The 27,581-nt window shown below is 35.5% G+C and overlaps 2 protein-coding genes across 2 annotated transcripts in view; one reads left to right on the top strand and one right to left on the bottom strand.

Moving 5' to 3' along the window:
• Positions 1-27,581, top strand: part of ypel1 (yippee-like 1) — a 1,016,165-nt gene that overhangs the window by 122,923 nt on the left and 865,661 nt on the right. The gene's annotated exons all lie outside the window — the stretch shown is intronic.
• Positions 1-27,581, bottom strand: part of ppil2 (peptidylprolyl isomerase (cyclophilin)-like 2) — a 77,898-nt gene that overhangs the window by 27,326 nt on the left and 22,991 nt on the right. Inside the window, exons 7-14 of the mRNA XM_028824093.2 lie at positions 25,218-25,309; positions 24,117-24,206; positions 22,982-23,057; positions 21,040-21,200; positions 16,687-16,762; positions 12,100-12,206; positions 7,441-7,530; positions 5,082-5,115 (exon numbers count right to left, since the gene is read on the bottom strand). Of these exons, the coding sequence (XP_028679926.2) occupies positions 5,082-5,115; positions 7,441-7,530; positions 12,100-12,206; positions 16,687-16,762; positions 21,040-21,200; positions 22,982-23,057; positions 24,117-24,206; positions 25,218-25,309 (726 nt within the window). The remainder of the gene's footprint in view (positions 1-5,081; positions 5,116-7,440; positions 7,531-12,099; positions 12,207-16,686; positions 16,763-21,039; positions 21,201-22,981; positions 23,058-24,116; positions 24,207-25,217; positions 25,310-27,581) is intronic.

Raw genomic sequence — 27,581 nt, 5'->3', positions numbered from 1 at the left:
TCTAACCGTGTAGGCAAATTTAAATGAGTAACTGACAAAAGCAAATCACCACATGCATACAAATTTGGTACACCTTACTTAACGTAACAGTTATACCATAAAACATCTCCCCCAGGATGGTGTATCAAACAATCATCACAGCTTCTTCCCCAAAATTTATTTAGACTTGAGTTGATGACCAGTTTGCCACCGACAGCCATAATAAACTAAGTATCTGCGAAACTTGTCATATTCAAAACTGCTGTCCACAAAAAGGCCTTAAAAGCAGCCCCTTTCAACATTTATATATAAACAATTTGTTTTTAAAACCTTGCATGTGTGGGGTCAATCAAAGCGATTTCAGATATGGGTCCCAACTCTCAAATAATGAAAACAATGGAACACTAGAAAAAGCAGACATTTTCATAGAATGACAGAGTTTATAGCTAGTCAAAATGCATCAGTCATGATACCTCAAGAATTTACCTACAAGTGTACAAAAAGTGGCTTAGAAGAATTATTTCAGCCAGTTAAGGTGCATCATTCAGACACCAGAAGTTGCTTTGGTACGAGTGCAACTAGTCTTGGCACTTTTCATTTTAATATTCAAGTCCAGACTAAAGACTCCGTCTTTTCAAAATGAATCCTTTAAGCTACAGCACCCATTTATGTTTGTCTTACACCATCTCTCTTTAATGCTCTGTTCTGAACTTTTCACTTCACTTTTTCTGTTATGTTGCTCAATACTCTTTGTTTCATTTAGTCTGCCATAATTTTCATGCAAAGTGAATCAAAATACAACACAGTGGCATATTCCAACAACGACTTAAACAATTTGATCAGTGTTACACAAGTCAGTGGTGGGAGCCTTGTTCTTATAGCCAGGTGTCTTATACTCTAGGAGCCAATGGATTAAGTGGAAAAACTTAATCTGCTCTGTCATAATAACACTTTTAATAATTTTCCCCATAAAGGTGCTAAATAAAATACTTGTTCCAAAAAGAAATGTGAAAATAATTATTAATTTTCAGGAGAGTCTTGTGCATATTGAAAGGACAAATTAAATTTGTTATAGATAAAACTTTGCTAATAGTGTAACCAGATGTGAAGACAACAATTCAGAAATCCCAGAGATGTGCATGTTAGATTAATTGCAGATAGTGTACTCAGCAATAACCCGTTGCCCTATCCAAGGCTGCTTTCTAATGAAAGATAAGACTGATGCCTATTTTTACAGTGGGAAAGTTAATGGCTGCATGTACAGCCTCCACCTGAAAATTTTAAAACTTAAAATATACGCATTTTGTGTGTGTTTTTTTTTTTAATTATTATGTTGTCTTTTGGTAGAGCAGTAGCTGGTTTATAGACACCTGTGCAGTAGGCAGATAGTAAAGAGACTAAAGAAGCAGTTACAGAAATTGTTGGAGTAACAAATCAGTATATAATATTATATGAATTTATACTTGTGCATGGTATACAATAAGTTTAACAAGGTCAAAGAAGAAGAAAAGCATTGCTATTTGCTCATCTTGGCAGAGAAGCACAGGTTGTATGTATGTGTGTCATGTTCTTAGCCACCAAACACGAGGGCCTGGTCAAGAAGTAATCATTCATGTAGTACTTACACGGGCAGTGCGCAGTTTGTCAAAATATTAATGCTATAATTAACTAAGAAATATAAATGTCATATTTGAGTTGTGCTTAATATAAAAGAACAAATAAAATTGGGGTGGTATGGTAACATAGTAGTTCACCCAGGTGTTCTGCGTTTAAATCCCATTATTGTCTGTGTGGAGCTTGCATGTTCTCCCTGTGTCTGTGTTGGTTTTTCTCTGGATACTCATGTTTCCCTTGGACACGTTCACAGATGTGCATTAGGTTAATCTCTATCTGCACCCTGCGATACACCATGACCCCCAGGTGGATTAATTTGGGGTTAAAAATTGTTACATAAAAGGTGGTCACACCTAATAAATGTATTTGTTATATAATCCACTCTGTATCTTGCCTACAAGTCTCTGCTGATGTCGTCCTACTACTCATTGTCTATAATAATTCAAGCAGAAATCTTGCCATTTGTGAATCTGTATTAGACTTTGACAGATAGCCTGACCACCGTCTTTTGTGTACTGATGTCTTTTCTGAATCCATCTGTGCCTACTCCACAAAGAATGAATGTGATTTTTGAGTGGTGTTTGTGTGAACAGTAAAATCAAGTAAGGACTATTAAATAAATTGACAAGTCATTAACAACCATAATTAACAGACGCCAAATAATCACTGCTTTTGCACACAGCTTATTCAGTGCCATACTCTATTACACTGTTAGGTCACCACTGTGGCCCTATATACACAAGATGATGCAAGCTACTACACAAAAGTGATCAGCAAATACTTTTTCCACAACAGCCATTAAGTTTTCTCATACTGTTTATACAGCAAAATTCTCAGATTAAATAGGAAAGCGTCTATGCAGATGGCACAAGGTAAGATGGATTTACTGCTGGCTTCTCGGAAGTTATCCACGCAGCAAGACATTTTACAGCTCTGCAATCTGAGCAGAGGAGCAGCAGGACAACAATAAACCTTCCTCTGCTGCCCTTTCTGCATTATTTATCACAAGTCTGACATTTTCTGTTCACACCAAGTACTCTACATAAATTTATTTATGTTTTGTAATCATGTGACTTGAGAGTTAATCACATTTAGATCAAAGATGAATTACAAGTGAATTAATAAAGCACATCTACTGATGTAGTTTACTGTAGCCTTATTCCCTGCTATTCTTTCAAAGAAAATAAGTGCAGTGCCAAGAAATATGCAAAGGTTATGAGGAAAGCAGCGTAATCATCTAATGGATTTTGTTTAGCGAAAATGTGTCAGTTGCAATCTTTGGTAAAGAACCCAAATGTCAGCTTTTTTAGAATATGCTGCTTTAACCATACTGGTTCAATGCCTCCTTTAGCAAACATTTTAACACAGGACACAAAATAAGTATATTAAATGCTTCAGCTTAAAGCAACCTGAGCCCTCTTGAGTCTGACTCTGTGGTCACAGAAAGTAATATCACTGACCACAAAACAAAAGCAGTCAGTATGTGACTCAGCTGGGCTTTAAACAGTGAGGCTCCATTTTTAAAAGTCTTTAAACTCTGGGCACAAATGCCAGGATAGAAAGTGAGTACCAATAAAGGTATGCAGTTATGAGCCACAATGGGGATTGTCTGATTGGCAGAATGAAATAAAAAAAAAAAAAAAAAAAAGAGTCTATGCAACTGTGTATATAAATGGTACTTTTACTACTCTACATGCACATTTTTTAGTGGGTGTGGTTTTAAATTCCAAAACTATAAAATAATTACTGGATATGACAAGTTATACTGGTCAGTCTTTAAACTACCATATTTGATCAGCATCAGGGTTCCACAGGTTAATGTGGCTCCAGTTAGTTGTACATTGGTAAATTGGTTGTTAAATGTAATTATCACACAGCAGTAACAATTAAAAACATCACTAAGTATTGCAGGATGGCATAATATCAGATATCATTTTATTGAATGATTGACTGATTTACTCCTTCTCAATTATTTGGTGTTCAGCTGTGCTGTTTGCTGCGTGCTGCTAAAAGATCCTAAAAAGTATACACAAAAAATAACACACAATAGAAGTTTCTTCTATACGGCTTAATTCAAATGCAGCATCATGGGATGAAATTAATATATGTATTCAGTCAGTAACCAGACACTGGTCAATCCATCACCAGGTCCACTCACAGACACTAGTTTCCCCAATTAATCTGGCATGTATATCTTTAGGAAAATGAGAGTCCCCAGAGAAAAACGCACAGCAAACAGCCATGTGATTTGAATGCAAGACACTGCACTGTGAGGGGGAAATGGTAATCACCATTCCAATATATATGGGGTGTGTGTGTGGGGGGGGTGTTTAACATTTCATGTGTATTATATTAATATATATGTAAAATACACATTAATTTCTTAACTTTCCCTGTATATTGTAACCAGGATCCCTCATGCAATCCTGAACTCAAAGCAATCAAGTCATTTATGCATTTGTGTCTTTTCTCGTCTTATGAGAATAAGGGCACTACAAGATAAGTATCAGATTGATGGCCTTTCTTTATTTTTTGGACAAAAAGGGGGGGAAAAAAATCCCTCAGCAGAAAGAGTGGATCAGCACCAGTAATGCAAAATAAAGAAAAACCAGAGTCAAAAGCCATTGCAAAAATATCCATTGCTGTACTTTTTCCGAGAAAAATCTGATTATGAATGGTGGATTATGTGAATCTTTATCACATTTTAAATGTGACTAGAGGCCCTATTTTAAAGAAGAACCATATACACAGCTTATGTTTTGCTTTTCAGGATATTTCTTAGTTCATGTTTCCTCTTTGGTGTCTTTGATGCAATGCAATCAAAAAAAGGTTTTTCAACCTTTAATACTCTTTAGATCTTTTTCTTATTATTGCTTTACACTAGTGATAACCTAATCTTTAATCATTTAACATGTCATGTGCATTAACTGTTATGAATGTTGAATTTTTAATAAAATGCTTGAGCTTCCAATACAATATCGCACCACTCCCTCTTTAAACTGCTTCCATACATAATTAAATTCAATCTTTGTTAATCATGTTGTATCCTTTTAAACTTACAAAACCTTCAGTGCAGTAAGTGCCTGGGTGGCTACTTCTAGAGATTTACAATTTTAATGTAAATGTGCAGCTATTTTTAGATGAAAGCGGTTTTAAAAATGTATAGATTTACTTTTAAACAGTTTAGTGCCTATTTTCTGAATCAGTCATAACTTCACAGGAAACCTTTACAAAAATCCATTAACCTTTTGAGGTTCATCACATTAGAAAAAGAAAACACTGAACATATTTCAAAAAAGGAACAACAAAATACTCTGCATGTGACAATAGATTCCTGTTGCATAATATAGTCACACCACCGTCATGCTCAACATTATGTTTTGAACAAGTATCAAACTAACAAAGAAATATGGTTGAGGAGTCCGTCAACATTATATAATAGCACAAGAACAACAAAAAGCACAAACGATTCACATGACATTTTTTACCTGTTCCTGTTCCTGTTGGGTCCCCACCTTGAATCTAATAAAAAAAAATAAAAAAAATACAGAATTAATTGAAAAAGATTAAAAGAATTCAGAATGAGCGTAAATAAAAAATATCTTAATGTACACTGTGACAGATGCCTATGGAGAGTCTGGTGGCTACTTCATGTGCTATGACCTTTAAATACAGTATTTACTTTGTTTATTTAGAGTTATATTGCAGAGAAAGGAAAAAAAAAACATTAATAGCGTAAACCTCAGGGTGGGGTATAATGTATAAACTCTTGTTGCATGCAAAGGTCCAGAATGCATAAACCTATCTTTGTTTTCTCTGCATAAATGCATGTCAGTAGTGCTGATCAGTGTGTTATCAATTAAAATTCTGCCTTTCTTGGCAGTAATACTAAGGCATGCTACATAGTGTGAGGCCTTCAATATTGGTGGTTTGAGCAGTGACTTTTACCCTGCCAATGCAAAATATGGGGCTATAAGATTTATTTTTTTCCATTATTGTCTACTAGTTATTTTTTCACTGTAGCAGTTGACTGTAATCAGTTAAGAATCAATAACCTCAACAAGCTTCTTCATCACTGTGAGCTTTTTAACACTGCTCCATTTGTCTAACTTAAGCTATATACAAGATGACTGTTTTCTCTTTACCTAATTTATTTACATGCTTTTTGTATGTAGCACACCATACAGCACAATCTTTGTTAGACTACTATGTTTTATACTAAGTAGACATCTTATTAAATAGCCAGTCTAACAATAATTAGTGCACCATTTCATTCAGTTTGTCAAAGCCAGAGGACTCAAAGCATGATACAGGACAAGTAGTTTATTCAGATTTGGCTGTGTACTACGTTTTCTGTAGCTTGGACATGCTGCAGGTCTTTTTTTTACTGATTACTTGTCACAATTCATCCTACAAGTGGTCCTTAAATGACTAAGAATGCCTCCGAAGTGGGGCTCAGATAGGAAAAGCTCACTGTAAGGAAGACTGCCCCTTGCATTCAGAAACCCACAGTTTCTTTTGCCTCATATGGCTAAGAGTGATGCTTTTGACACTGCACAAGATCTGGACCTCTGTGGCATGTGCCATAAAAGCAAAGAGAATGCGGTTACATTTTAACATTCAGCAATTTCTTCAACTCCCTTATGAAATCAAGTATAGCAACTCCCTATTCACATGACCACCAGAAGCAACAAGGTCCAGTGTTAACACCTGGCACCAAGAGTCTATTATCTCATCTGTCAGTTGCTATACCCTGGGGTCTTGGTAATCAGATTCAGAGTCATGCAGGGAGGTTGTGATCAAAATGCTTCCACTTCTTTAGATTATTCTTTATGTGAAGTGTGCTCACACAGAATGCCTTGAGTATCCGCCTATTGCATTTACTTAGGCCAGTCTAAATTACATTAGGTTATCTGGGAGTTTATGTTCTAGTGTATTAATGGCAGAGTGGTACCTAATAACATGAAAATTCATGCAAATGTAATTTACTCTCATAGTTTGTTATGTGACTAGAAGCCATATATAATCAGTTTATATCCAGAATTAAACAAAAGAGTATGAGTTTAGGAAATAACTAAAACAAGTAACTAAGTTAATTTCAAATAAATGACTCAATTTGAAGCACTGTTATGCCGAGATGAGTTCATTTCCCAAATAGCAGGAATTCTAGTACACCTTATGACGCACTGCAGCACAATGGAAAAGTAGCCATCATGGTTAAGGAATTATAATAATCCTTAATAATTATGTCCTCCCTGCGTGGAGTTTGCATGTTCTCCCCGTGTCTACGTGGGTTTCTTCTGGGTGCTCCGGTTTCCTCCCACAGTCCAAAGACATGCAGGTTAGGTGCATTACTGATCCTAAATTGTCCCTAGTGTGTGCTTGGTGTGTGGGTGTGCCCTGCGGTGGGCTGGCGCCCTGCCCGGGGTTTGTTTCCTGCCTTGGCTGGGATTGGCTCCAGCAGACCCCCGTGACCCTGTGTTAGGATATAGCGGGTTGGACAATGACTGACTGACTTAATAATCATTATATTATATTCCACCTAAAACAGAACATCCCCATCTCCCTACTATTAAAAGCATGACTGTCAATGCCCAGGATATAAAAGCTTAGATCCCCAGAAATCTGGGAAGCCTAGAATAAGGAGGAAAGGAACACATGAGCCTTTTAATATAGGTGTACTGGATTTTATTCAATTATTTTTGGCTAATATTTCACAGCTGGGTGAGGAATTGATCATTTTAATCCATGTGCATACACATCTTATTGCTCAATCACAGCCATTAGCAATCAGTTGCATAAAATAATCATTTGATGTACTTTTGTCCCTTTTCTCCAACTACTTACCATAAAGTTTCGAATAGACCTATGAAAAACTGTGCCATCATAGTACGCTGTTTTGCAAAGCTTGATGAAGTTTTCACAGGTCTTTGGAACCTAAAAGGAAAACCAATCTGGTTATCATAAAGGTAATACCGACTACTCTAAGCCTTAAAAGTGAGCTACCTTTTGACCCAATTTTAGCATTTAAAAGGTAATAATTTAATCAATTAACTGCATTTATTGGCTTACATGTTGTGTTGTTGTTGTTAGATCTCTAAACCTGAATGCCATGTACTATACGTGTGGTAATTAGAGGTATGAAGTATGAGGGTAGGCAAACATTCCTCTAGCTTTTTTGCAAGGAAAATGTGAGTTTTAGTGTGTTACGGTTTTATGTCTCCAATGAGTAACTTTCCCTGGAAAAAAAAGAGGTGAAGAAGCTCCTTAGGAAAATTTTCCACAGTGTAATAATGAAGAGCAAACAATAAGAATGACTGCAGTAAGTTAGTGCTTCAATGCCATTTTACCGAGAATATGTGCAATCTTCTCTAAAAAGAAAACAAAAAAAAGGAAGAGTTATAGGGATGGCAGCCTGCTGTGTTCATTCTCCACTCCCTCAACAAAGATCCAAGAAAAGGCAGAAGCAACACCACTGCTTATACAGCTGCAAATGAGAAATCACATTGTATATTATTAAATGTTGAAACCTACTGTACAAGTATATCTTGTAAAACTAATACAAATGTTGCTTTGTATTTAAAGAGACAAAACACATTGAAAATCCCCAAATCTTCATATCAAACCCTCTGTTTGTATTTCGTTTCAATGCTTTTCACTACTACACTTTGTTCATGACTGTTATAATTTTGTTTCTTGAAGTCAAAGCGATCAAACTATGTTCAACTGTTTAATGTCTGAATATTCCAAAATAATCTAAAGGGAACATGAAGTGGCAGGTGGATTCATTATTCATCCATTTCATTCACCAGCCCTACAAACTGGCACCATCTTGATTATGAACAGTGCTGTTTAACCAGCTAAGTGTTCGAAATTAAAAAATTAGCATTTATTTTTGGCTAGCCTTGTCTCTGGGTTCCTCTGTCATGTCAGTTTTAAAGAAACCTCATTTTGTTGTATTATCAAAAAAGGGCAAAAATGAAACTACACAGCCACTGTGGAACTGTATAGTTCATGTATAAGTTACTCTTGCATGAAAAGTGGGCCACTTATGTACTACTTCCAGGACTGTATTTTTTTAATGGCAGCAAGACTTTCCATTTTGTGTTCCTATGATTGGACATAAAAGCAGCCAATGAAAAATAAGAAACATTCTTCACACAGTAACCAAGACATGAAAGGATAAAGCTGTTTCCATGGCTGCAGGGAAGGTTTTACAGCCATTTCAAAACAAACCTTGTGTTGAAATATGATATTTCTGTAAAATAAAAAAAGGCCTTTGACTGCTTAATATTAAACTGAATAAACACTTGCGTAGTGACCTAACAAGCTGCCTGACAGAAGAACCTTTGTACCATGAAGCCAGACATCCTACATACAATGCTGTGTCTTTCTTTTTTGCTTTTTTTCCGCAAAATCCAGCATGATTGGCACTATTTGATGGAGCTTTTACTGAAAGACTTTGTGTGAAATATACTGTATACTCTTCTCTGTGTAAAAAAGGGGGCGATGTATTGCTTTGACGTCTTCGTACTGAAAAGAAAGCACTCAGCTCATGCTACTGACTAGAATAAAAAAAGGAGCTCCCAACTATCTCTAGCCTGCAGTTGTCAAAGCAGGGGGTTAAAAAGGCAAATGTAGAACTATTCTGACATCTCATGCAAGACAATTCTTATTTGGCATATATTAATACAGTATATTTTTTCCTTATTTTTGTTGACTTCAAAGCAACATTACAATGCATACATTATACATCAATCAAATATACAGTACCTCTTCGCCTACCCAAAAATATATATATTTTTTTTTACTAAACTGCTTTGTAGTGACAAATAGTGTGCATCATTCTTAAGCCTGTTTAAGCAGCTTCTCATTTATACTAAAGCTGTTGTTCAATCAATGATACTTATAGTTGGATTGGTGGCCACTACACTTTTAAAATGGTTTAAAGCACTGATTCATAATCCAAGTCCTTGGGGGCCACAATAGCTTTTGTTTTGGTTTGTTTTTAAATTTAACTCATTTGTAAATGAGAAGTAATTTATTTCTTTTAATTCCAGAAATCTGTCATTTTACATGTAAATTTAATGTGCAACTTTTGAAACAGGCAAAAATATATAAACTACTTTACTAAGAAAGACTAAAATCTAAATGTTCCATTTCTGGACACTTCCATGATTTAAAACCACTTTTGACTTTTGCAAGTGTTTTTGGTTTGTTTAGCAATTCTCTATATAAATCACATACTGACGCAAGTGCAAATAATATACAGGACAATTTATATCACTCTCTTTGTTCAAATCACTTTCAAAAATGTCAAGAAGGAAGCATGGGAGCAAAATTTTTATAACATAGAATCTACTATGGAATACAGAATATTTAAAACAAATGAACACACACACACACAGTTGAGCTTTCTTCAGTTGGGATACTTAAGAAAAATGAAAGCAACAGATTACGAGAAATTTTCAATTTAGCGCCTCTGTACGACTCATGGCGCTGGCAGTGCATTTCATGTTAACACACGCAAGTAAGAACTTCACTATACTCTGCATATGTGACAGTAAGGCCTCTATAAACCTATATTCAATTAGTGTTGTAAAACAAGTTAACATATACTGTATGTCCTACATAACTCAGTCAGTATCAACTACAAAAGGTAAAAAAAAAAAAAAAAAAAAAAAAACACAAATAAAAATGACACACGTATAACAGGACCAGCCTGTCTTGTCTAACAGCTTCTACAGGGTAGCAAAACAACCACTTTTTTTTATCTCATTTAAACAAAGGGAAGACCAGCAGAACAAGAGACAATACTCTTAAAATGCTAAGCACATGATAACTTTATACACAGGTTCTCATAATGATGATTCATCAATGTCAATGTCAATACTTCGGTTGATTAATTAATTTTAATTAAGCTAAACAAATACTTGGCAAAAAACAATGTCATCCTTCCATCTATTTTCTCTAAAGAAGTGAGTATCCAAAGCAGGTGTGTTCACGGAAGTCAACATGGACCCAGATTGGGAGATCATGCTTCAGCACTATGTTCGAGTTCTAGAACAAGCAACACAAGCATTTGTTTACAGTAGCATGTATGATATTATAGATAGAGATGTTCTGATTGATCGGCTGCCAATCTAAATCGGCTGATTTTCACTGAAATACACTCCTTCAGTGATCGGTAAATTGGCAGATCACAAAAGACAATCTTTTCAGTCTCTGCTTTTCTAGGCTTTATGGAAATTTAGTTGCAGTGCTCCTTTACGCGAGGTATTACAGTAATTGATCCAGCACACATCTTTTTGTTTCTTGCAAGTCAAAGCTTGTTGTCTTGAGTGAGAGATGAATATTAGCCTTTTCGCTGAAGAAAGTGGAATAATAAACTGAGAAAAAGGAATCAGAGAAGTTGTTATGTGCAGTTAAACAGCAAGAAAACCTACTTTAATGAATTCAGACCTTATCATTTTGTCCTTTAATTAAAATGGATACTGCTTGAGTTTGGACAGCAAGCTTAAGTGCCTCAGCTTTTCAATGGGGAAAATAAAAGATAAACACGAATTTGAAACTGCTGCTTAGTTAACCATAGTCTTGTTATAAGTCTTTTACTTATAAACCCGTTAAGCATGTTAGTCTTGTGCCTTCTTGATAAACTATTTATGAACATTTGATAAATTTGCAGCTATTTTAAAAAATTGTATTGTGTTTATTATTTGTTGCTGTGTGTGTATTACAGTATAAGTTTTGGTTAAGAACCTTGCACCTCAAGAATTATGAATGTCTAGCTGATGAATTTAAAAAAAACACGGCTAATAATATAGTAAATACTGTATATATTTTAACAGTAAAAAAGCTGTAGTGCAGTTAATGATTAAATATGATTAAAAACTATAACTGCAGAGGTATACATTTAAGCAGTGCTTAATTGTGACTACCAATTAGAAAACTACTTTAGATTACAGAAGAAAATTAAACAATATGACAGCTTGTAATTATGAAGAACATTTTATTTTCTTTTTACCTCATGTATAAAGGGAAAAAAAACAATCGGTATTGGAATCGACAGATAAAGTAACATGAAATTGGTGATCGGTATCATCCTTAAAAAACTCGATTGGAGCATCCCTAATTATACATAGATTTTTGATGGGTTACACTAGAAGTGCTAATCAAGAAACTTCAGGTTGTGGCTTTCAAGGAGAATTACACAAATGGGTGCAAAACTGGCACAGAAAAGATGCACTTGACAGACTGCCAGTTCTTAAGAGGGCAAACACTCTGTCCAATTTACAGATGCCAATCTACCAGCAACCTTTGTATAGCATAAGTAGTCAAGAAAGAAGAAAAAAAACATAGGGAGAGAACGCCAATTGCACACACACAGCTAGCAGCTGGACAAGAGTACAACACAAGGCGCCAACACTCCTCACTGTACTACTGTGCCAATCAACTTATGCACTGGAATACACATGCAAAAGCACAAGTGAAGAACAGATTCCTAACCATGTTACAATGTAGCTCCAGGTTGAGGTCGCCTTTGTTAGTGTGTAGCCGGACATAACCCTTCTTCTTCACATACTGGTAACGCACAACATCCTCCTCAATGGAATCTGAAACAGAATAAAATACTATGTAATTGTGATTATTTTAACAAGTCAAGGCATAAAGCTGCTAAAGATTGACACCTACAGTGTCAAGCTTACATATTCTTGGCTTGTCATAATGACTTTATGTCTTGCATACATTTTATAGTATTGTATGAGCAGTATAGTGAGCAAAAGGTCAGTAAGGTTTTACCATTAAAAACGGTTCGCTGCAGATATACTTCCCCCAAAACCAAGTATTATTAGAAATGTATTAGATGTGGACTACACAGGAACAATGAAAGGTATTTTCCTAACAAGGATCAAGCTATAGCTCCTGGCAGATTTTTACGCATAAAGTAATGCCACCTCAGTCGACATTAATGGAAGACACATTGACAGCTTCATATAAAAGAGGAAGTTCCAAAATTATGTCTGATCCTTGTAGATATAAGGCAATTGATCACAATCACAATTTTAAAATAGCAGACTGTGTAACAATGTAACAGTACCTACACTAGATGTGTTACTTTATCACACACGTGTGCATTGGGGGCAGCTTTAAGGCTCAGATAATGGAAATTTCCCACCAAACACAAAAGGGCGCTGTTGACTAAAACCTCATCTCTTCTTCCCTCGGCAGACCGGAAGATTGACGGCTTTAACATCCATGACGTCACTTCCAGTGTCCACCTGCCTGGACCAGCCTCTTCCTGCTGGAAGTCCTCATCAACAGAAGCTCCACCATTTTGAGTAGTCTATTTGGAGATTTGTATCTGCAACATTTTTCTTTTCTTTTAACGAGTTTATAACTCACTTTTTCTTTGAAATATACAGGGTTTGCCTATAGATGCCCCAACTCTTCACCGTTTTCTGTGTTCTTTCTTACACTGTAAAGATCCACTATTCCACAACTCTAAAAAACATCATTATGATAATATGCTTATCTCAGTACATGTTGGTTTTGTTGAATCAATGCCTAGTTTTCTTGGGTGTTTGTGAGGGTGTATGTCCCGTAATGGACTGCTGGCCTGTTCAAGGTCTAGATATATCAAGTACTTGTGTATTAAAACCTGTTGTGATGTGACATTTTGCATATAACTTGATAAATATTTTGTATGTCTTTATTTGTAATTTAGGCAAAGCAATGTAATATTAGTGAGAAGCATTCATGTTTATAACCCAAGGAATGGATCTCTTTGAATTTTACGACAGGATTTGGGGGGTGTGCTTTAAACCAGTTTGGCGAGTGTTTCTCTGCTTAAATCTTTCAACCCCCACAAGGAAGCCAGGTTACTTTAACATATGGTCTTGGGGGTGGCAGGTTTTAAGATGTTGTATTCCCCCATTGGCCTGAAGTATGGCAGTTTGGAATTGGCTTGGATCAGAAGCTTTTAAGTACCATGATGTCCTATTGGCTCTAGGGGTTGGACAGAGAATCTATAAATCTGTTTGCTCAACCACATTCTCTCTCTCTTACTAACATCTAAAAGAAGCATCTCTTACTAACTCTGATGATGAAGACAACACAATGAAGAGCACAGCTTAGCAGCCATATTGAACAGGCATGCGGCCTGTTCTGAAGAAAGCTGAGCACCAATGATGCTTTAACTAGAGACATTTTAAATAACTAACAAGTCTGTGTGACGCCTGAAACTACACATCAACATTTAATCAGGTTGTATGGTTGCCAATATTCAAATGTACTTTGCATATTGTTATTATTTATGAATATTACCAATAATACATTATTTTATGTGTAACTTAACTCCTGCTCGTCTTTTTACTACACCTAATTGCCTATAGATATAGAAGGGAAGGTGGGGATAACTTATATACTATAATACCTTATAAACAGTGGTAAGTCTGTGGGATTTGAGGCGTTCTGACAGAGGCTACATCTTAATAATACAATAGGGGAAAGTACAGCAATATATTACTCTACCAAGACAAAACACAACCCAAAGCAAAATAAATGTGCTAGAGATAATGTAGACTGTGGCTGCATACTCAAAGGTGGAAGTCTACACTTCTGTGAGTAACACCAGCTGATAAATGATGATATGTAAAGATATTTATTACAGAGTGTGCTAGGTTGCCGATGCTTCTTATTTGAGATTTTGGGAGGCCTGGTGATCCAAGTCCAAAAAAAAAATAGCAGAGACCAAACATAATTCTTAAAAAGCAGAAACAGAAATGTGTGATGTAGTCTACCAATAGCCAAGTTGTACTACTTTAGAAATATTTAAAAAGTACATCTGACATAACCTTTCTGATTCCTCTTCAAAATATCTCCTTAATTCGTGGTTGGTATTTTCCACTAGTGACAAATATACAAAGACATCATCTATTGGGCTATCTTCTGTTCTATAAATGAGCACACCATATTGTAGTCATCCATTAACCATCATCAAACATTGTTATCACTTCAATATAAAAAATAGCATCAAATATATGGTACAATAAAGTAGTCAATTTGCCTTTGAAAACTTGTAATCCTGCTGCTTAAAGGGAGTTCATAGGAGAAATCCAGTTTGATGGATATGATTTATTTTTGTTAACATCTCCTCTTTATATGTGAATGAAATCCACCCTTCCTTCCTGAATTCGGTCAATCATGACACACTCCCATCATCATCTCCCAGGGTTAAAACTAGGACCTTATGAACTGTATTAATAAGTGAAGCCTAAATTACAATGAGAGCTAACAATTCTGATCATTGTTAAAAGACCATACAGCTTCTTTTTTTTTTTTTTAAGCAGATGTCTGTGAAGTAGTTAATGGATGACTGGCTGAGGGTGGACCTGTCTGTTCTCTCAAGGGTGAAATTGTGGCAACTGAACTGGACAAGGAAATCCGACAGAGCCAAATACTTTAATAAAGCGTTATCCTCTGGAAAATCAAGGGGGGTTTCCATGGAGAAGCAAAGAAACAGTGCAAAACATCCTTTCAACAAAAACACCATAGGCCTAAGTACATCACAGCTACCTGACCATAATGCTGTACTGTATACTGAGGATACTGTCTTACATAACAGAATCTGCTTACCCGTATCCACAAATTAAAGTGATCTCTATGTCAATATAACCTAGACACATTTCAGAATTATATGAATTTAGCATTATAATTATGCTTTCTAAAACATCATGTTCTGATGCAACAGAGCCTTCTACACTCCCAAATTACACTCACTGTCAAGAGCGTTTGCATTTAAACTAGAGGAGATCAGAAGAACAAACCTGAGACAGACAGAGCCGGCCTGCAGGTATTCTGTTATTGAGTGAGCAAAAACAAAAACAAACAAAAAAAAAAACTGCACCTTGAAATCACATTAAAAATGATAGAGGTTACTGAGAAGTGTTTGTTGAATTGCTCATTGCCTAAGTCATTTGCATTTAAGTCATACAGCCTAAAACATCACAAAATGATTTACGTGTATTTGCTACCAAGCAGAACCACAAAGTCTTCTAGTCTTAATTAGAAGCAAATGCTGAAGTAAATGAAAACAAAAATACAACCCTCTATTGTTTAAACTCATCAAAATCATTTAGGGTAATAAAAAGTAAAATATTTCTAAATCTACAAAACAATGTTTCAAACATAAACTTGTAGAAGAGAAGGGAAAAACTGAACACTTAAAAAGATTCTTCTTTCTAGTCATTTATAAGGTTAGATTACATCTAGGTGACTCCTCATATTCCAATATCTATTTCAACACCTTTAAGCCTGGAAGTAAAGGGGACTTCATTTTCACTTACAGCGAAGGCATCACTATTCTTTCTCCATGCTAGCCAACTCAAAAGGCCTTTAGCCAGGACCTTCTATACCCATCTAAAAAGAGGTAACCCTTTCAAAGAGTAGTTAGCCTCAGCAGTAAGCCAGGTTTTCTATCCCACAGCATATCCAATCAAAATAACACAGAAAGCAGAGATTTCAACAATATAAATATGAAGGGGCTGTTAAATTTAACAGGAATTTAACACTGCCTAAGGAAATATACATTAACAACCCTTTCACTTAACTAACCTGGATCAACCATAGTTTCCATATTTCTCAATAATTTCTTTTACTGTCTGTAAAGACTGTGCATAGGCTATTATATAATTAAAGGTTTGCATAGCTTGTTATCAGTATCAACAACTACAAACATTTGAGCAGTCAGCTCTGTAACCAGCAATGGATCACCTGCAAACAAATGTCACTGCTATGAGATGCTAGGAAAACCAAGACCTCTACAAACAGGTTAAAAGTTTAAACTGTGATACCAAAGTGCTAAATCACCCAAAAGGTATGTACAATGCAGTATTTTTTCATTGTCTGAATCACACAGAAAGCATACTGAAAAGTGCATTTAGGATTTAACAATTAGTAAACATAATCTCTTTCATTGGAGGAAGAGTTGTCAGGCTTGTCTGCACTTTCATGGCAAATTAAGTTAAAGATAGTTTTTGTGAAGCAGCTATTTTTACATACATTAAATTTCAGCATACAGCATTACATTCATACCTGCTTCATGTGTTGTTTCGGGTGAAATTGCTGTCGAAGTAAAAGATGCAGAAACCCTGCCAGTAGAGTAGTGAGCCTGTTGGGGGATAGGAAAGGTAGTTAGTTAAGTGGCTGACTAGTACAGATGATATCTGCCAAACGAGAATACTTTTGAGACCAACTGAAGTTTAACTTCAGTTTATCGACTAAAGATGACTAAAAATTCATATATTCAGTTTGGTTCCAATAAAATACACATATAGATTATATAAACACCCTTTTAGCTAAACGTTGCGTAGCGTGTTGGTTACAAGATCACATGGGAGATGAAATAGCTGATCGGCCAATTTCTGCACTGCCTGTTCCTACTCCAAATGATCGGCAATGTGCTTGAACCCATACCAGTATGGATGAGAGAAGTAGCAATTGCTAAATTCAGGTAACATGATGAAGATCTAATGAAAACCATGGCATAGCAAGAACTTTACATACAAATCTAGAATGCTGTTTAATTCAAGACAAAAGTTAAAGCTATTGGGATAGAGATCAGTGTGCATCTGCAAAATAAAAAACATACAATATGGAAACTGTAAATCCATCCTCAAAAAAAAGACCCCACCACTGTATTGCAGCAACATCCTCCAGCTACTCCTGGGGAATTCCCAGGCACCCCCAGACCAGTCATGAGATATAAGCCCTCCAAGCCTGTGCTTATTCTGCTATTAGAGGGCCATCACTAGTACATTTCCCATAACAGAGACTAAGACAGCATACTCAATACTTGCTTAAACCACCTCACCTATTTTTTCCTGATCCACAGAAATAACATTTATATTCCAAGGCCCACTAGTACTGTTACGCTCTGCACCGTGTCATGAAACGTGATCCTAGAAACTTATGCATAGGAACCTTGCATTGACTGTGTTGTCAAACACTGGATCAATAATAGCTTTGTCCGAAGATTTAGACATTAGAATTTAGATATTACAGCTGCTGCACTAGTACACTGGTCAATCTCAGTCATCTCGCCCTCTATTAAATAAATAAATAAAAAAAGTTTTCCGTTGTGTCCATGATATTCAGCCTTGATTACTCGCCTCCACACCGCTCAGCCAATCATTGATCCTACTACGCACAGCCTCTCTCCATACCACCTTGTGACACTTTCAGTGCTAAGTCGCCCTACAATGCAGTTGGTTATAATGGCAAGGCAAAAAAGCAAATTATCTATTCAAGAACATTGAATTTTAGACTGTGATAGAAAAATAGCTACAAGAGCTGATAAAGTTGAAAAAAAGAAAATTAGCAAAAAAGCAATGTTTATAAAATGTAAGTTAGAGGGTAATGTAATAATTGTTTTTGACAAGGCGTTAATGTAATTTATTTTTACTTTTTATTACGTTTGACTTTTTTACTATGTTTTATTATTCATTGCTATTTAAAATAGAGAGTTATAGTGACTAATTTTCTATTTAACTAAGCACCAAACCATCTTTCTCCCGCATATTCTTCCATACACCACCTCTTTAAAAATGCAACTGCTTTTTCTAACAGAGCAGTGCCGCGATGCCTTTCAAGTTGCTCAGCTTCAAGACAGTGAGTGGGTGCTCCCCTGAGGTAGTTTTTGGGGGTGTTGGGTTGTTGGTGAATGAAGAAAGCAGGGGGCAAAGCCCTCTAGTAACCTCAATAATGAATTCCCCAAATTAGACTAGCTGCTTACCCATTACATGTAGGGAAAAAGACACTCTTTCCCAAAAGAAGACCCCAACATCAAATTTTCTCAACCCCCATCACATGACTTCAAACCATTTTGATTTGCATCTATAAGCCAGTACAGTTTTTAATGCATTATCACAAAGCTGTTCATCTGGCACTAATTCTTGCTCACTTTATAAATTATTGATACTGTCCTTCTTACTTTATGGCTCCATAATACTGCTACACATTCAGTGCTGTCAAAGATACTATAAACCTTATCCACTACAGGAACCCACCAAAAAACACATCTTACAGTAATGAACAAAATCTTACAAGTGTCTAAGTCACGATTAAAGAAAGAATAACCTTGGTTTTAGAAAATAGACTTGAGGGGACATGCTTAAAAGGTATTATATGATAATTCCGCCTGTTACTTTGTGAAGGCTTCACCAACACCACAGCACAGCTACACAGTTGATTTTACAAACAAAATGTTCACACATAAATTAAACAAAAAAAAAAAACACAAGGAACCAGCCACCTAGCAGAGTGTTTGAAAATAGCAGCATGGAGAGATTTAAATTTCAACGCAGTGTTTTCTGGAAACACAATGTAAATAAAAATCAATGAGTCGTGTAGTGCTAAAAGGCCTTTTATTGTCAATGCTGTTTCTTTGATTCTTAGATCAGGGTAGTTGATGGAGAACACAATAAATATATAAAGACTTCCCTTGACTATGACGCATGAAGACATTTTACATAAGAAAGAAAAAAAAATAGTTTATTTCTCCACAATGGAATGATGCAAATGTAATCAAAACAACCTGCAGTGCACAAAATGGTTAAAACAATGGTGGGTGCAATTTTCTCATATATCCACTAACTTATTTGATTTTTTGGGATGCCTCCAGAATCAAGTATACTTTATGCATTTTTAACATTCTGAAGAGATATTTGGATTATAAATTTAGATTATTAGCAAGCCAAAATATTTCAAATATGCCTAGAATAGATTGGCTTGCTTACATTTCTTACACAAAGTTCGAAACAGTTTAGTTGTATATTCTTGACCAAAGTTCATAAGAGGTTATGAAACAAAAAGCCTATCCTAATGAAATAATTAACACAGAATCATTTATGCGTGTTAAAACCTACAGGGAACATTCTGGTAACTAATGATTTACAATTAAAATTGTTGAAAAGGGAAAACAGGAGTACTGGCTGAGATTCAACAGAAAAATTATTCAATTCTTCTTAATACATACAGAGCAAGAATGTCTATAATTTGTTAAAACTATGGGGAACAGCAGAACACCTTTTCCAAACCTAAGCCAAACAGCCACTTAATACTTTATAAACCTCTCTTCACTTTACTACATAACAATTCCAACTACAAAAGCATTGATTGTTACATAATGAAAAATGCACACAAAACTTGTAAAAGTGCCTTTTGTGTCTTAGTCACCAGTTCTTGGGAATTTATGTCCATCAGTGAATGCATCATTATTGTTAATTTTTGATCCAGAGGGGCAAACTATTTTTTACATTTTTTTTGGTATTTGGTACACTGTATTAATCCCCAAGTGGAAATTGTCTTTTTTTACATGACCTTTATGTGCCTTTCATAAACACATTATCATAAAACTCTTACCACACTATATAACTAAACATGCCTCACCACAAAGATAATATTTAAAGTAGTAGTAGTATGAAATTGTGCTAAGCTGCACATAATTGTTGCCACTTCACAATAACATCAAGAAAAATACTGTAGTGAGCACAGACATAAAAAGACCAAGGGACACACACCAAATGAGAATAAAGACTGATATTGGGCATGTTTATTTAACAACAAATGATCCACAGCTATACTTTCAGAAGAATCACGTTCCCGCTGTTTTGGCCATGAGAAATGCTTTGTACAGTAATAGTAATGAAACTAGCCACAGCTATAGTTCCACTGTTTGAATTCAGCTTACTTTCATTACCTCATGTGGAATTGTGGTGAAATCTATACATCTGCAAATTACCTCAGACACTGTAATGGCATTCAAAGTTTGGTGCAAAATTCAAAAAATAAGTATGCATTTTACATCCAACGTTACCAACACTTTAATTTCAACCAAAAGCACATGTTGCATGTTGAAAATATATTACTGCCAGTTGGTGTTGGATTAATTACATGTGAACCTGAACCATACAGCAATAATAATTTCTATATCAGTTAATTTATATGTGCATGTACACACTTGTAATAGCAGTGACTATACCTCATGAATGTCTCGAGGCTACTCATTTGTCCTAGATTTTCTAAGTAATGCTTTTCCCTAAGCTTCTCAAACTCAAGGCTATGAAATTTGCCATGCTAGAATGCGGAACATTTCTACTGTAAATTACTGCTTCAGATTTCTAAAAATTACAGAGTAGCAAATTAAACAATGAACACTTCCTAACACAGAGCAACTGAAGATTTAAAAAAAAAAAAAAAAAAAAAACTGGTTGATTTTGCTGTCCTGTTGAATTTTGACATAGCATTAACTGAATCATCAAACGCTACAAAAACAGTTGTATTATTTATAAAAATTGTTTTTTGTGCTTGGGACACAGCCATAACTATTTTTATAGCAACACTTCTCTCAGCATGTGAGGTAAAAACTAAATGTAATGAAAAACGTACAGCATTGAGCTTATCAGTTTTCTTCTTCTCTGGAACTTTCATGGTAGAGGCCAGTAATTCATCTCCTTTATATTCCTTGTATAGCTCAGCTAATGTCTCTTGGGTCTCGAGGTTTGTTGATTTCAGGTGATATGATGGATCCAGCTTTGCCTTTTCTTCATCTGTTTGAAACATATAAAAATTCAAAAGACATTTTCACAAAGAAACCATAAACAATAACAATTTGTCAGTAGATGTTGACTAAAAAAACAGAAGCATCATTTTCTTGTTGGATCCAATATATAGTTAGCAGTTTGACTGCATCAGTGTCTACATACTTAAAGACGTGTTCAGAGGTCAACTCACCCATCACTGAGCCAAGAACACTGGCCAGCCTTTAATACCATATAAAAATGGATGCAATATTTTTAAAGCATGTCACATATTTCAGAAAAGGAAGCGATATGAAATTTTCAGATACATAAAAAGGAGAAAAATGACTGCTCAAAGCTTAAAAAAAAGCACAAAAACTCTGTGCATCCAGACACTACTTAGCTTCTCATCTAAAATATATATAATAAGTGTTAATGAGAGAATCGCAGTTCACCACAATGAGTATTTTTCCTATTCCTTGTAACAGAATATATGAATAAAAGGATGACTACCACTACTATAAAAATATTATTAAATAGATAAATGATCATCCAACTATTAATAATAAATACATCTCTCCTCTGGAATCAGAACAAATTTTACAACCATAATATGTAAAAATGTGCTTTAGATATCCAAATGCTTGAGCATGAAAAGCTAACTTTTTCAGCAATATTATTATGCCTCCAAAGGCTCTTTGGAAAAGAAGCTGCCTTTTTTCTCGTCATCCATTTTCAGATCCTAGCATGTGTTTGCAGGGAGCTACAATCTATGCCAGATGCACCAGGTAAAAAAAAAAAAAACAGGAATGCACCCTGAATAGGCACTTGGCCATTGCAGGGCAAACTCATGCATACCAGGCAAAATTGGACTCGGTTTTAACTAGAGAAGCAAGTCTTTGAGTTGTATTAGGAAACATTAGATCTTACAGAAAAGCCACATGGACAGTAATAGAGAAAAAAAAATACTCCAGGCAGCAAAGACCAGGCCAGGGATCACACACGGGTCTTGGGAGCTGTTAGAGTTCAGGGTTTATTGCTGAACCATCAGACTGCAGGGCAGCTTCTTTTATAGTACTGTAATTGCCAAAATTTCTGTGGTGGATATTAAAGAATTATGAAACCTGTGTCCAGGGACCAAAAAAAAAATGTATGTCACATGCAAAACTGCTTACAAACTTTGAATATAAAAGTCAAGCCAAAAGAGTATTGAGCACACCAGAAATGTCAGGTCACCCTGTTGGACACATCAGATGACATGCACTGCCATTTTATATTTTGTTTTCAAAATCCCATTGAACATTTATTATTCCCATCTACACAAATCAGAATTGCCTGCCTATTCACTGCTCGACACAAAGGAGCAATGTGAATTGAAGATTCAGCATAGAGCTCTGAGAGAGTTCCTGTGGGGGCCCATGTTCTAAGCTCCTACCATTTTAGCACCATGAGAGGTAGCTGGGTGCCCCCACTAATTCACTGCAGTTACTTCCAGCTGATTTACTCTTCATTGAGGATTAACTTCCTCTCTATATTATGTGAACATTCAAAGTCTCAATTGAATAGTCCATAATTATAACATTTTCATTAAACAGCAGTGATAATTAGGCTAGGACAAGCTGATCTTCTAACAATCACCCTTTTAACACACTGTATTCAGTCAAATTGTAAAATGTCTATTTAGCATCTTAATTGGTCTTGTATTTAAATTATCAATAATCAAGATAATTTATATCAAAGCATATAGGACTATAAAAACATAAAAGCTGTCAGAAGAATAAAGAAAATTAGAAACAAAAAGCACCACCCACCTGGATTCAAAACCTTCAAATTGTTTTTAACATGAAAGAAGTTTGACACATTGAACTTGTCAAGATTTGTAGGATCCTGCAAAAGAAAAAAAAATGCCAACCAAATTAGTACATCAAGTGTTAACACAGGCAAAATGAAAGCAAAATAAAACATATTCATTCAGGATATTCCTATATAGCTATACTCAATCATTAGTGAATAAAATAAATAAGAATTAAAACCAGCTTTTAAACACACAGTATTTACTTGAGCAGTGTGTGTCTTCATCTAACATCTCTACAAGTGGCTAGCTATTTGGCTACAGGTTGTGTAAGCAGATCTTCTTTTCATGGCTCTTAATTGTAGGATGAAGGTGTTTACTGCTGATACTGTTGAGCTTCACAGTCGCATATTATTTCTGGGTTCAGCTGTTAGGTCTGTAAAGCTTTGCTACACTTGATAGTGGAAAGGCATGTTTTATAAGACAAAATCTGTTTGCAATATGTTTGATTATTCTTCAAAAACTGTGTTAATATGAAATTACTACATTTATCTTTTATTTCTGAAATTTTATATATACATATGTACATATGTATAAAAACAAATTACACATATATATATATACATATATATATACATATATATATATATATATATGTATATATATATACACACACACATATACACACACACACGCGCACACACACACGCGCACACACACACACACACACACAAGACAGAGAGAACACCTACTAAAGATTGGAATAAAATGAAATAAAAGGTACATGTGGACCACTAAGAAAGAGCATCATTTTCTCTTACCCATGCTATACAGTTTTAGTTTCTGTTTTTGACTCTCTCTGGTATGGGAACAACTCCTCCTTAAACTCAGAATGATTTAGATGCTACTATCATGCATTCCTTCCAGGATCATTTGATCAAAACTAATCTCCATGATTCATTTGCTAGGTAACTGAATTAAAATATTACATGCACAAACAGAAAAGCCGTAAGTCCAGCTTAGATCATGAATCTACAAAGAAAATGAAGAATTTTCATTTGTAACTAAAATTATATATGAAACAGTAACCGTCAAGAGATATTCCATCAGAAATCATTCAGGCTTTTTAAAAATGCATTCAAATTATTGCCTACCTGTAGTGTGATAATGTCTTGGCGAGTAAATGACTCATCTGTGAGCAGATCTTTGTAGGTTTTGGTCTTGATATTGAGCTGCTCCACTGCCTGACAAGAGAAAACAGAAATCACTTTACACAGCAAAGTGTCCTATAAACATGACCATGAAGAATCTCAATTCACTGGCTTAATATGGAGTTCTAAAACTCCACTCAACAATGACAACTTATAAACCCATGAATAGCACGCAAAATTGACCACATTACTTTTAACAAGTGGTGTACAAAAAAAGTAGCTCATGAATTCTCTGTTATGATACCTCCTGAGTTGACGTATGATGACATCTTTCTGCATGATTCTGTATGGTTTCAGTGCACCGCTCACAGAACCAGTAATACAACAGTTTTTCACCAATTAACCAATTTCACCAGGGTAACTTGAAGAAGCATATGGCACCACAATTGGAATAGTGCCCCAATGGATACAAAATGTCTTCTCTGCCACACACACACACACACACACACACACACACAGAGAGAGAGAAACAGAACATTTACTACAACACAGCATTCATCAGTGAAATTAATGCAGAGAACAGCAGACAATCTGCCTGTCACTCTTAAAGCATATTTCAGTATTGCCCAAAGTGATTGTTTCATAACGCATATTCATTTCACTATTTACTGGTAGGGTCTGCTCAATAAAATGTGTGTACATTTGACATTTCAATGTTTACTAAATTAAAGAGATAAAAGAAATAAAGATAACCATTAATGTACAAAACTACAACCAAAAGAAGAAAACCCTCATCCCCAGTAGTCAGTCTTATAGTATAGAACAAAAAGTGTGTGCAGTATGGATAACAGACACATTTAAAATGAATTTGTTTTTGGAAAGGGTTTTTGAAAGAAACAGTGATAGTTTTAAAAATGGTATTTCGAGACAGAGAGGAGAAAATGTGGGCTAAAATGAGATAACATTTGCTGAAGGTAAAAAGAAATGATAACACTATAAATTTCAATGTTGGTCCTAGACCATATTCTCTTCAAAATAAATTACACATCTTACCACAGAAATCATTGACTCTTTCCAAAAAACACACCACAAGACCTCACATACCTCATATGAAAACACATTTCCAGTGTTCTTAATGGTCACAATGTGTGAATTATTTGTGAATACAGAGTACAGCACTGGGCAGTGGTATTTTCCTATAGGCAAAAAAAAATACATTTTTAATTTATTCTTGAAACCACATCAGAATCACTTTTATTTACCAGTACTTAATGTATAGGAATTTACCTTTGTAGCCGCTTATAGCAGACCACAACATCACATACAAAAACAATAAAAGTTATATATGCATTATAAACAGCTGCAGAATTGTGCAATTATAAAAGTGATTTGCATGTATATGCACACACATATATACATCTACATATAATATACAGTCATATGAAATAGTTTGGGAACCCCTCTTAATTCTTTCGATTTTTGTTTCTCATTGGCTGAGTTTTCAAAGTAGCAACTTCCTTTTAATATATGACATGCCTTATGGAAACAGTATTATTTCAGCAGTGACATTGTTTATTGGATTAACAGAAAATATGCAATATGCATCATAACAAAATTAGACGGGTGAATAAATGTGGGCACCCCAACAGAGATATGACATCAATACTTAGTGGAGCCTCCTTTTACAAATATAACAGCCTCTAGACGTCTCCTATAGCCTTTGATGAGTGTCTGGATTCTGGACGGAGGTATTTCTGACCATTCTTCCATACAAAATCTCTCTAGTTCAGTTAAATTTGATGGCTGCCGAGCATGGACAGCCTGCTTCATAGATTTTCGATGATATTCAAGTAAGGGTCCTGTAACGGCCATTCCAGAACATTGTACTTCTCCCTCTGCATGAATGCCTTCGTAGATTTCAAACTGTGTTTTGGGTCATTGTCTTGTCAGAATATCCAAACCCTGCGTAACTTCAACTTTGTGACTGATGTTTGAACATTATCCTGAAGAATTTGTTGATATTGGGTTGAATTCATCTGACCCTCGACTTTAACAAGGGCCCCAGTCCCTGAACTAGCCACACAGCCCCACAGCATGATGGAACCTCCACCACATTTGACAGTAGGTAGCAGGTGTTTTTCTTGGAATGTGGTGTTGTTCTTCCGCCATGCAAAGCGCTTTTTGTTACGACCTAATAACTCCATTTTTGTCTCATCAGTCCAAAGCACTTTGTTCCAAAATGAATCTGGCTTGTCTAAATGAGCATTTGCATACAAGAAGTGACTCTGTTTGTGGCGTGAGTGCAGAAAGGGCTTCTTTCTCATCACCCTGCCATACAGATGTTCTTTGTGCAAATTGCGCTGAATTGTAGAACGATGTACAGATACACCATGTGCAGCAAGATGTTCTTGCAGGTCTTTGGAGGTGATCTGTGGGTTGTCTGTCACCATTCTCACAATCCTGCGCATATGCCGCTCCTATATTTTTCTTGGCCTGCCACACCTGGGTTTAAGAGCAACTGTGCCTGTGGCCTTCCATTTCCTGATTACATTCCTTACATTTGAAACTGACAGTTTAAACCCCCTGAGATGGCTTTTTGTAGCCTTCCTCTAAACCAGGAGACTGAACAATCTTTGTTTTCAGATCTTTGGAGAGTTGCTTTGAGGATCCCATGCTGTCACTCTTCAGAGGAGAGTCAAAGGGAAGCACAATTTGCAATTGACCACCTTAAATACCTTTTCTCATGATTGGACACACTTGTGTATGAAGTTCAAGGCTTAATGAGCTAATTCAACCAATTTGGTGTTGAAAGTAATCAGGATTGAGCAGTTACAGGCATTCAAATCAGGAAAATTACAAGGGGACCCACATTTTTGCACAGTTAGTTTTTCACATTTGATTTCATTTCATACAACTAAATACTGCTTCACTAAAAATCTTTGTTCGGAAAACACCCCAGTACTCAGATGTTCCTAGGAAATGAAAGACATACGACTGTTACCTTTTTTGTTGAAAGTAGAATTAATTATTATGCAGACTGAGAGGGGTTCCCAAACTTTTTCATATGACAGTATAAGAGAATAAGTGAGAAAAACAGACTAAGCTATGAACCATCTTGTCCTCCCAGAGCTTATCAGTACTAATGTTGTGACTGTAGTACAGTTATTTTAAAAAAATAAATATAATTATAATCTTGCATGCCTTTGTAACACTACTTTGAAGGATGCATGCTTTTAATATGTTTATTAAAAAACTGTTTTTTAATGAATACTGGCAAGATCTCTGTGAGCATGATCAATCAATAGCTTACGCAGAAATCTTTCAGGAGGAGTAGGCATGACTTATTTCAATTGCAAGCCATTTTACAAATTTCATAAAGAGTTTTCTAAAACTGACAAATGGGTTGTTGAATTTCTAAAGTTAACTTGTAGTTATTAAAACTAAAACTGCTATGCAAGTCGCAGTGAA

The sequence above is a fragment of the Erpetoichthys calabaricus genome, chromosome 18, assembly GCF_900747795.2.
Source record: "Erpetoichthys calabaricus chromosome 18, fErpCal1.3, whole genome shotgun sequence".
NCBI lineage: Eukaryota > Metazoa > Chordata > Cladistia > Polypteriformes > Polypteridae > Erpetoichthys > Erpetoichthys calabaricus.
Note: the sequence above shows the minus strand (reverse complement) of the source record. Positions and strands in the feature narration are given on the sequence as shown.